Source organism: Acinonyx jubatus, chromosome D3 (genome assembly GCF_027475565.1).
Source record: "Acinonyx jubatus isolate Ajub_Pintada_27869175 chromosome D3, VMU_Ajub_asm_v1.0, whole genome shotgun sequence".
Classification (NCBI taxonomy): domain Eukaryota; kingdom Metazoa; phylum Chordata; class Mammalia; order Carnivora; family Felidae; genus Acinonyx; species Acinonyx jubatus.
The window spans coordinates 84200148-84212569 of NC_069392.1; the positions used below are offsets into that span (position 1 = coordinate 84200148).

The window sequence follows — 12422 nt, forward strand, 5'->3', positions numbered from 1 at the left end:
GGCCAAGCCAGCAGCCCTGCGGGGCACCACGTACTAGATGCACCTGCCCCCCCACTTCCAGAGTCTAGAATCACACACAACAGAGACTGTGTTTTTCATGCAACCCCAGCATGGTGCCGGGCTTCTAGTGAGTTCATAGTAAATGTCTGTTAGAAAAAAAAAGTGAACTTTTCCTGATACCTGAATTTCAAGGGTGTCTCTCTCTCTCTCTCTCTCTCTCTCTCCTTCCCTCTCCCTCTCTCTGTTTCTCTCTTTCTTTCTGAAATGGTTTATAGTTGTTTTTAATGTGACTATATGTACTCTATTACTTTTACTGTTTCTACTCCTATATGCTACTACACTATTAAAATGCTGAAGCAGGGGTGCCTGGGTGGCTCAGTAGGTTGAGCGTCAACTTTGGCTCAGGTCATGATCTCGCAGTCCGTGAGTTCAAGCCCCGTGTTGGGCTCTGTGCTGACAGCTTGGAGCCTGGAACCTGCTTCAGATTCTGTGTCTCCCTCTCTCTCTCTGCCCCTCCCCTGCTCACACTCTGTCTCTCTCTCTCTCAAAAATAAACATTACAAAAAAATTTTTTTTAATAAAATAAAATGCTGAAGCATTGCAATTCTTAGGATTCGACACAAAAGACATCTTTACCTGCTGGCAGAAGCCCATGAATGCCTCCCATTTCTGTCCTGAAAGACCTCCCTGGTTCTTACGGAGATGCCACATTGAGTTCTACTTGAGAGAAGAGTTTTAGCTTCATAGAAGCCCTTTACTCTATGGTTGTTTTCTTTGTCTTATTAAATCCTAGGACAAAGAAAAAAAAGCTAACAGAAATGAATAACACATTTCTTTAACCTCTGGGCATGCACTGACTTAGTATTCAAAGGGAACACTGGCACAAAGGTGTTTGTCGTATTTAACATTTTCATTTTTATCCCAAACAGCATACTAGGTATCCTCAACTCCATCTGTGGAGTACCGGAGATAGGATCAGGTAGAATCATGCCGATGTTAATTGCATGTGATTTTACTGATGAATTAAAATTGTGGAGTCCTGGGATATATTCAAGATATAAAAGTGTGCAAAGGAAAAGAAAACAGTCATATTGTCTCCCTTAACAGAAATGTTAAGGATTTCTAGAGCCATAGAGAAATTGGCTTAAGATTTTGGTTTGTTGTTAGAAAAGTTTTCAAAACATTTATAAACTTTATAAATCAAATCTCATCTGTCTGATGAAAATCATTTCCAGTACATGCTGTTGCTGCTTCTATAATTTTTTTTTTCAGGAATGCTGGCAATTCCCTCACTAGAAAAAAACTTTGTTTTTGGAAAGCTATGAGCCTCAGCAAGTGCCCTTTTTTTTTTTATTAGCGCCCTTGTGACTGGGAAGGATTATTTTCTAGGTTCCTGAGCAGATGCCTAAACAGCAAGACCCAGCCTCTGAATTCCACCTGAGCAAGAGGTCAGGGTCACAGGAGGATCTACTTCCTCTGTGACTTAGTAGATGGCATGTAGAACTGCTGAGAGGATGGTCCCTGACATATGCAAAGCATACCTTATGTAAAGAAAACACCCGGGGTGTCTGCGTGGCTCAGGGGGTTAAGTGTCCAACTCTTGATTTCAGCTCAGGTCATGATCTTACAGCTTCATGAGTTCAAGCCCCACATCGGGCTCCACACTGACAGTGCAGAGGCTGCTTGGGATATTCTCTCTCCCTCTCTCTCTCTCTGCCCCTCCCCCTGTCTTCTCTCTCTTTCTCCCAGAATAAATAAATACACTTAAAAAAATAAAAAAAAGAAAACACCTTTCATGACTAGAGCATGGGAACTGTTATTTTCATCAGAACGGTACCCTGTGCAAGACTACATGCTCTTTTTATTTTCTAACAATATTTTGTGGTCTTGATAAAGCTAAAACTAAATGACAAATTTGGCCTGACATCTCATTGATCAAACCTGTTTGTGATGCTAAGACAGAGTGACTAAGCACAAGAAGGAAACATCACCCAGGTTTGATGGTGTTGACCGTTGAGCACAGCAGTTGGTATTCAAACCCCTGGAGTCAAGAAAACCTGTCACAGATAACTTCTTGTGGGGAGTTTAAAATGCCAAGGCAAAGGCTGGAATGTCATCTGCGGAGACTAACAGATTTGAAGGCAATCTATATTAAACTGCTGTAGTGCAGATTTATGCTACATGGAAAAGTCAGAAATTTCTCCGGGCAGGTGTCGATGGAAAGTTCCCACCCAATTTCTGTGCAGCGATTTTCGGGCTTGGCCCCAAATTTTAAATCTCATAGCCGTTCTCAAGTTCTTCATATTATAGTATCTACAAGATCCGGGCTTCAGTTCTATCTTGGTGCCAACCAGTGATATGGGTCCCAGTGATATGGGACCCAGGTGCGACACTAACCCTTCCCCACCTCACCCACACAAGGGCTTATATAAGAATCAAATTCACTGATGTTTGTGAAAGTGTTAGATACTATAAGATTCTGTGTAGGTGTAAGATGTTCTAATGTTTCAAGCAAAGAAGAAGCTTGCAAATATAAAGAAGTTGGAAGATAACCAATATCTTAGATAAATTGGAGTTTTCCAAAAGGGAAAGTTACTTTGAATATCCTATCCCATTTTTGTTTCAAAGATGGACAATTTTTGATGTTTACAAAAGAGAAGCTATCACATTCTTGTGCTGATCTTTGATTCATTGCAGTTCAGAATGAAGGATCAGACCTTCAACCCATGCAGATCTAAGTCACTTTCAGGAAAGCATCTTCTTGTTTATTTTAATCTGACATTTTTCAAAGATTCATTTATATATTTTTATTTTATATTTAATTAACTTTTCTAAGTACTCCCCTTCCAAAAACTAAAGCAATCTTAAAGATAAATATCCTATGATTTCACTCATATGTGGAATTTAAGAAACAAAACAGATGAACATAAGGGAAGGGAAGGAAAAATAAGATAACAGACAGGGAGGCAAACCGTAAGAGACTCTTAAGCACAGAGAACAAACTTGAGGGCTGCTGGAGGGGAGTAGAGTGGGGGAATGGGCTAAATGGGGGATGGACATTAAGGAAGGCACTTGTTGGGATGAGCCCTGGAGGTTATATATAAGTAATGAATCACTAAATTCTACTCCTGAAACCATTACTGCACTGTATGTTAACTAGCTTAGATTTTAATAACATTTATATATATACATATGTATATATGCTAGATAATAAATATTCTGACTGTTATTCATACGTAAGAGAAAGTACATTGAAATAATTTAAAATCACTTTATAATGTTGTCATGTCAGCCCATGGGAAATAACTGTGGGGATTTTTGTTTCACTCCTTGAATATAGCTTTTGTTTTGCCTTCTTAAGGAAGAGTTTGAACTCTTCCCACCTACCCAGGGAAATGGGTCAGGAAATAGCCTTCTTGTGTCGTCCCTGTGAAGCACTCTCTGACTTTGATGGTGTGCTCATTTTCAGAGCTGGAGGCTGAAGAATGGTGCAAACATCTCTGCATGGAGTGTCTGGGGACACGGCTGAACGACATCAGCCTTGGGGAGCCCGACCTCCTGGCAGCTGGAGTACAGAGAGAGCAGAACGGTAAGTGCGAGTGGCCTTCCGTTATTTAAAGTGCACTCATGGTTGTCGAGCTCTGAGACTGGAAGGGGCCTCAGGAATCTTTCAGACCAATCATTATGCGAGGAAAGGACACTGATCCATCGAGCTGGTAAGAGGCTTTCCCAAGTTGCCTGGCAACTGGGAGAAAATACTAAGGCACAATCCAGGCGTCCTGACTTGTGGCTCTATGCCATTGTGATGTATCGAAATGAGTAACTAATAAATAACTCAATATATATTAGCTTTTGAATGTACAACATTTCCATATTATCTCCTCTGAGAGTCATTGTAGGTTTTGAGTCCATTAACAAATGGGTTTATCTTGCTACTTATCAATAGATTGTAGGGACTTTGGCTAACACCATGTCTTAGCTGAGGCTGCCATAGACTGGGTGGCTTCAACGACAGGAATTAATTAGAGTTCTGGAGGCTAGAAATCCAAGATGAAGGGTCAGTTTCCTGTGAGGATCCTATGTTAGACTTGCAGACAGCCATCTTCTTGCTGTGCCCCCTTATGGCTAAGGGGGAGAGAAAGAGAAAGGTCTCTCAGGACTTTTCTTATCAGGGTACTAATCTCATCGTGGGGGGGCTCCCTCATGAGGTCATCCAAACTTAATTACTTCTAAAGATTCCGTCTCTAAATACTCTCATCTTGGAGGTTAGAGCTTCAACAGGAATTTTAGGGATGCACAATTCAGTCCGTAGCATACTGAAAATGTGCAGGTACAGTGGATGAAATATGAGGCATAACAAAATTGAGGTTTATGTGATACACATTGCTTACTTAACTACACTGTTCTCTAACCTAACAGGCATTTCTTGATGTCTCTTAAGAATCTATACTGCATGTTCTTTTTTTTTTTGACTCTTTATTTTTGAGAGAGGATGGGGGGAGGGGCAGAGGAAGAGGGGAACAGAGGATCCGAATCGGGCTTTGTGCTGACAGCAGCGAGCCTGACCCAGGGCTCGAACTTACAAACTGTGAAATCATGACCCAAGCCAAAGTGGGCTCTCAACCAACTGACCCAACCAGGCGCCCCCTGCATGTTCTTGACTACCACCTCTAAATAATGAAATTGGGATAATGTAATGATCTCCTCTTTCTTCATTTCTAAAAATAATTATAATCATCACTAGATGACCTCATAGAGTGAAAATAGAAACTTTTCAATGTTGCTAATTTTTGATAGTGTTTTTGAAAAAGTTTGAGAGACTTGGTGAAACGTGACACTAATTATTAAAAAGAAATTTTGTAGAGGCACCCGGGTGGCTCAGTCGGTTGAGCATCTGACTCTTGATTTCGGCTCAGGTCATGATCTCATGTTTGTGAGATCAAGTGCCCGTGTCAGGCTCTGCGGGCTTTCCCTCTCTCTCTGCCCCTTCCACCCAAAATAAATAAATAAACCTTAGGAAAAAGAAATTCTGGAATGATCTGTGGCTTATAAATTAGGTAGCACAGGTACAAGTGCACAGGATACACTTAGTGATCATGATCTTATGACTGATAATGTGCTCACAGCCATCACTGTCTTTGCAGCCCATTAAAAACCATTATTTATTGTTTGTTGCTAACCTGAAAAGATGGATTTCCCCTGTTAATAGGCCAAGAACATATGTGGGCACAACACTTTTGCCTGTGCTGGTGGTTTTCAGGGAGCTACAGAGGCGTTTCTGCAGCCCCTCTTCCAGCTTCCAATTCATATTCCAGTTTCTCTCCCACACTATCTTGGATTTATTTCATCTCCCTGATTGGTTTCCTGAGAGCTTGAGCTACATACACAACATCCACACAGTGCTACTTAAAGCATGGTGTTCATCCACCATTTAAGGAAAGAAAGAAAAAATTCTTACTAATAAACATTCATCAAGTACTACATAAAGGAACTATGGAGAAAGTGACTAAATTGGGCCCTGTGGGTGGGAGCACCACTGGTGGTTCATTTCATGTGAGTTGCATGCTTTTACTTTAAAGATTTGGGGTTGTATATGGTTTCCATTGGGGATAATGGATATGTGCTTCTTTGGCTTATTATGATTTTACTGTTAATTTCATGATAATGTCAGAGTAATTTGCAGAGAGATATAGCACAAGCAGTCACAGCTTTCCAAGTGTACTTCTCAGGCCATGGTCGAATGCGGGCTACACCCTTTACTGAGCTCAGACAGGTTACTAACACTTCTGATTTTAGTTTCCTAATGAGTGAAAATGAAATCATGATGGTTTAACGAGGTGATGTAAAATAAAGACTAACTCTCATTCTTAATCCGATTTTAAAGAGGCACAAGTATTTTTAAGTACAAGTAAAAACAAAGAAATCAAAAAGAATTCCTGTGTTTACTGAAGAATTGAAATTATAATAACATTCAATGCCTTAAGTGGGTTTCTTAGTTTTATTTTGTTCAATAAGCCGAACTTCACACAAAGGGAAACATGTGCTTTTAAAAATACATTTTAGAAATTTATGAGCAATTATTTAGTTAGAGAGGGTAGTATTTGGTTCTTTTAAATGACCTCCTAAGTACGTGATACCCTATAAGAAAATCGGCAATCTTCCTTAAGCACACACACACACACACACACACACACACACACACACACATTCTCATGGTCACTGAGACCCTTTAGGGTTCAACGCTAAAAGGAAGCTTCATGGATGGAACGGTCTTCTTTTTCTAGAAATCACCTTCCACGTGGATGACTTTCTTTTTGAGTCCCAAGGCCATAGACATGGCCACTGCTCTAGGCTCAAGTCTGCATGTCCTTCCTTTAAAGTGTCTCAAGTTTAGATAATAACACTTTTCCTCTGCTCTTGGCCCATTGAGGGCTAGCTAAAACTTTTTAAAATAGTCATTCATACCACAAGAGAAGATGAAAAGCATAAATCTTGACAGAATATCAGGATTACAGGCTCTACCATTGCTAGCTCAAAAAATTCCAGGAGACACACATGCATACACACACATACACACACACTTGCTGCCTGGGAGAGAAACACACACACACACACACACACACGCACACACACAGATTGACAGTTCGTTACTTGAATACCCTGATTTTCTCACTTCCTAATCAACAGACTTTCCTACAAATATGCTAATATGCTAATTCCATTTTAGGATCCCCTTGAAATAAATACCAATAGTTGTCATGGTAAAGACAAAGAATGCTCCTCAGCCAACTTCAACCCCCTACCTTGGGCCCCAAGATTGTTCAGGACACACATATTCTTAAGACAATGCATGTGTTTATTTCACTATGTGTGGGGAAGTATTTATTGTTTTAGCTAGCTAATAAAGTCTTTTTAAAATAATATTTTTTAAAACTGCCCTTTCGGGGGTGTCTCAGTGGCTCAGTTGATTAAGCGTCTGACTTAGGCTCAGGTCACCGTCTCATGGTTTATGAGTTGGAGCCCCACATTGAGCCCTGCACTGACAGCACAGAGCCTGCTTCGGATCCTCTGTCCCCGCTCTGTCTCTGTCCCTCCCGGCTCATTCTCATCCTCTCTCTCTCTCTCTAAATAAACAAACAAACAAACAAACATAAAACAAATAAAATAAAAATGTCCCTTCAGGGCACCTGGTTGGCTCAGTCGATAAGCATCTGACTCTAGATTTCAGCTCAGATCATGATCTCACAGATTGTGACTTTAAGCCCCATGTTGGGCTCTGTGCTGACAGCATGGAGACTGCTTGGGATTCTCTCTCTCTCTCTCTCTCTCTCTCTCTCTCTCTCTCTCTCTCTTTCTCTCTCCCTTTCTCACTCTCTGGCCACCCCTCTCCCCAGCTTGCTTGCACACACATGCTGTCTCTTTCTCTCAAAATAAATAAACTTAAAAAAATGTCCTTTCATGGTTTACAATCCCTATTCCAGACTCTTCAAGCATTTAACACTTCCTAAAATAAACAAAATCCTTCCTTTCCTAATACATGTTTAGGGACATTAATATGTACAGATTTGAACAATTTGTCATTAAAGATTCAGGTTTTCTTCCTAAGGCATTTTAGTACTAAATTATACAATTTATTTTTCATCAGAAACATCATTTTACTATTTTATCAATGATGTGCTTGGATTTAACTTGAAATGTCTCCAAAGAGATGAGATACATATGCCTCCAGAATCGATGTCAGAAATGACATTATTGTGGCCAGTGGTGATCCTGTGGTATCCTATCATCAAGGAAAGATTCACTCCTCAGTCTTGACCACAGCATTTTTCTTTTGACACTCAGAACTGCTTCTTCTCCTCTAATGTTTTTCTGACTTTTCACCCAGCATGGCCTTATTTACTCTGAGACTAGCTAAGAATAAACATTTGTGCAAATAATTTTTAAAGGTGTAATGTGTGTTGAGGAGATAAAAGTGGTTATTGATTAAATTCTTTGCTATAATCATCTTTATCTAGTGCTGTCAGCTGTTTTCATATCGACTCAGAATCCCATGTGGTGTAGGGGAAAGTAAACACACACACACACACACACACACACACACACTCACTCATTCTCAGATTTCAGATGATACTGCCTCAAGAAAGTCCATATTAAGTAGACATTTTGAGCCTTAAATTCTTATGACTTCTAGAATCCTCGTGTCTTTTGGTTCTATTTAAGATTGCCTACCCTGACCTTAGAATGTATGGTGTTACAATAATGGTTATTTATAAAGGATTCGCTATACATAATAGCAATTCTAGAAAACAGATGTTATGTATTCATCCTTTATAGCAGAAGTAAGCATCATAAACAAGAAGCAACGCACTTGTGGGAAAGTCCTGCAGTTGTTGTTGAAAGTGGACTCAGAGGGTGTGTCCCATTTGCTATTGAGGCAAGAGATCACCATCAGGAACAAAATGGAAGAGCAACCTTAGACTTTGCCATCTATTAATGTGGAGTCAGATCTGAAGGTTTGATTTTATGTAGAAACTAGGGTTCCTGCTTACGAATGGACCAGAATTGGTACAAACTTTTACTTTTAGCCTAAGAATATGTATAACCTTCCCCCAGAACCAAAGCAGTATTCCAGTGTTGTTGCTAAATTATTTACCTGGGTTGCCATAGTGACTGTGCTTCTTATATTCCACTCAGACATGCTTGTATGTCACTCAGTCATTCAGTATTCACCCATCAAACATTTCGGAGGCTATGAAATGCAAGAACCAAGCTGAGGAAATGTAGAATTATATAAAATACGGTCATTACGTTTAAGGAGCTCACAGAGTAGTGAGGGGGGACAAACGTATAAACAAGGTGCATCGATCATTGGTTTTCAAAATAATACTGTGTTACTGGTTGTGCAGAATCTCAATAGCATGGACCTGGAAGTGTATCTTTATCATTCACGTATAGGTGGGTTAGCTAGGATTGTGCTGACTTAGGCGGGCTGCTGCTGAGATCGGTTCCAGGCTTCACGCGGTGTCCATGTCTTTTCCATATGTCTCTTATCCTCCTTACACTAATGGCGACCCAAGGCACGTTCTCAAAAAAAAAAAAAAAAAAAAAAACAATAGGGCAAGAAAGAAAGCCAAAAGCTGCCACAGGAATTAAGCCTCTGAACGTGTCATGTCAACTGATATTCCACTGGCCAGAGCAAGTCCTGTGGCTCAACCCAAGTCAGGAGGCCAGCAGGACACTCTACCTGCGAGGCCGTGCCATGAGTTAGAACCTACGATCTAATATGGAGAGGAAGTGAACTGAGAAAAAAATTATCCAATCTTCCACCTGAAGTATAGTAAGTACATGCTAAAATAAAAATAAAAGGAAAATGCTGTGGTATAGGTATGATCATACCTTCTTTTTTTTTTTAACTAATTTTTTATACCCCCAGACAAGCTTTATCAACCAGGCAAGTCTGAAATTCTTAATGCCCATTGATCGTTAAAGCCAATATTTATTTCCAGGACTTTTCTCGTGTGGAAAACAACCAGTTAATGACAAAGCAATGACCACAGTAACAATACACTTCTCCCTATTTTAAGAGTCTTTCCCCAATTTTTCAAAAGTTATCTGGGGGGTGCCTGGGTGGCTCAGTTGGTTGAGCGACTGACTTCGGCTCAGGTCATAATCTCGCAGTCTGTGAGTTTGAGCCCCACGTCGGGCTCTGTGCTGACAGCTCAGAGCCTGGAGCCTGCTTGGGGTTCTGTGTCTCCCTCTCTCTCTCTGCCCCTCTGTTGCTCATGCTCTGTCTCTCTCTGTCTCAGAAATAAATAAACATTAAAAAAATTTTAAAAAGTGATCTGGAATATCATATTCACTCTTATACATATTATTTATAACCAGCAATGAAAAGTTTTCCAAGTTTATTTTATTTTATTTTTTTGTCCATAGAATAACCCTGAGCAAAACCAACTTTTGCGTGGGGAAAAGAACCTGGACATACTTATGTTTGAACTTCTAAAATGCCATCCACATACCCTAGTATTTCCCAAAATGAGTTCCAGGAAATTCTACTACTATATAACACTGTTGTGGATTGAATTGCCCTCTCCCCTAAATAAGATATATCGAAGTCCTAGCCCTCAGTACCTCATAACGTGACCTTATTAGGAACAGGGACTTTACAAAGATAGCCGAATTCAGATGAGGTCATTAAAATAAACCCTAATCCCATAGGACCTACAATATATCCTTATAAAAAGATGAAATTTGGACGAGGACAGATGTGCACAGAGGGAGGATGATGCGAAGACACAAGAAGACAGTCATGTAACCAGCATGATGCATCCACAAGCCAAGGGAGGTCAAAGATTGCCACAAAACACCAGGAGCTGGAAGTGAGAAGGATTCTCCCCCCAGAGCTGCCAACACCTTGATTTCAGATTTATAGCCTCCACAACTATGAGATATTAAACTTACATCTTAAGCCACCCAGTTTCTGGTACTTTGCTATAGCAGCCCAGGGAAACTAATACCAAGTCTGTATGATGGTCACAATATACATTCATGGAGGAAAGCTTGAGATGCTCTATAATAAAGATCTTGTTTGACTTTGTATATTATAACATTTCCCAAGCTCAGTTTACCTATGTGTCTCCTTCTACGTGTAACATGTGGAACTTACAATAAATGAAATACATTTGAAAATGCCAGTATAGCCAGCAGAGGTGACTATCGATCTATAACTGAAAGGCGAATGTGATGGGAAGAGCCACCCCAGAAGGGATAAGATGACATTCCCGAATGCGATACCAAATCCGGCAGTGGCCACACTGTTTGCCTAGCCTCATGCTGCATTGCTTTAATTTCACTATCGGATGGATAGAGACACTGTATATAATTAACAAGCCTGGTTACAACTACCACTTTCCCCATTTGGCGGTCCTTGACATGCGCTACAAGGGAATAAAGGCCAACGCCATATGTGTTTCTGCCTCGTTTTGCTATAAGTGCTTCAGGGGAACTACGGATGCTTTACGGTGCTTCTGCACCACATTGCCTCAGCACAATGATCCATTTGTCAGATCATAACCACGTCATTGCAAAGTGAGATGCTTGCTCTATGGAGACACCAAGATAGTTCTGTCCTGTTTCCTAGGCCCTGGAAACATTCCCTGTACACACAGAGAACAAAGATGCAAATTTCAAAAACATTTGTAGTAACGTGACAGAGGAAGCTTTTGAGGGGAGAATGATGAGTCCAGAATTACTGGTATCTCCCAGCTGCAGGCCAGAAGAAAATAAGTTTTGTGACTTTGAAAATAAGTTTTATGGTGAGGAAGAAGTAAATGCCTTGCGTGCCCCCTTTCCCTGGGAGTGTGGGTGGACAGAGATACATGTTTATGTCTCCTCATATCAATTGGATATTTCTTCAAGAGTAAATGCTAGGATTTGATTTTCCATATTAGGCTTCATGAGAAGCATGGGAAGAATAGTGGGGAGATGTTAGCAGAGCCCAGAGAGGTGTAAGAAGACAGAGAGAGTCTTGTCTCAAAACTCATTGTGGCCTGGAGGGGTGCCCAAGTTCCCGCAGGCCCACACTGGACTTCTGACAGGATCTGGGAGCAGAAGTTGCATATCACAGGACAGTAGAGTGATGGAACTTCACGCGCATGTGGATATATACAAACCAGATAAGGGGACTCCCATTTCCTCTGTGGACTCCTGTGACTGTCAATCCAGCCTAGATGAAGAGGCAAGGACACTCCAAGATTGAACTTTGACCAGAGATTAGATTAAATGAATCTTCCTTTGACAGGAAACAAACACAAACGTACACACCCAAAAGAAAGGAAAACCTTGATTTACTCAACCTTGAGTAAATCAAGGTTTTCACTTTTTGAGAGTCAAGTTTTAATGAACCATTTCTTTTTCCTGTCACAGTAAAACAAAGTAGCATAGAGTGTGAAAGTCCAACATGGAACCTGATCAACAAAAGTAGCCAAGAAAATTCAGTGTATCATTGAGTTCTATTCCACTTCTAAGTTCTGGGGCCAGGATCAAGTTACAGAAATTCTCTAAATCTCAGCCTCCTACTCTTGAAAATGATCATGATAGTATGTGTCTCATAGGATTGTTGTGAGGGTTAAGTAAAACCCAGCATGGGAACCAGGTGCTTGGCAGGAAACTCAGTATGTATCTGGGACACCAGTGAGCATCTCCATCACATTCATATCAGGTGGATTGTAAGCAAGAAAATTCTGGGTCCCCACCCATACTGACAAAGGTATGTTGGCCCCATGTCTATATTTTAACAAACTCAGTGACCCTAATGTGCACTAAAATTTGAAAACTTGGGTATAAACTTGATTATAATTAGCTTCAAAAGAATCTACCAGTGATTTTATGATTTAGTCATTCCTTGCAAAGTTTCACAATTA

At 40.5% G+C, this 12422-nt stretch overlaps 1 protein-coding gene across 1 annotated transcript in view; it reads left to right on the forward strand.

Moving 5' to 3' along the window:
* DOK6 (docking protein 6) overlaps window positions 1-12422 on the forward strand; it is a 365783-nt gene that overhangs the window by 201833 nt on the left and 151528 nt on the right. The window contains exon 4 of the mRNA XM_027069157.2: window positions 3470-3589. Coding sequence (XP_026924958.1) covers window positions 3470-3589 — 120 coding nt within the window. The remainder of the gene's footprint in view (window positions 1-3469; window positions 3590-12422) is intronic.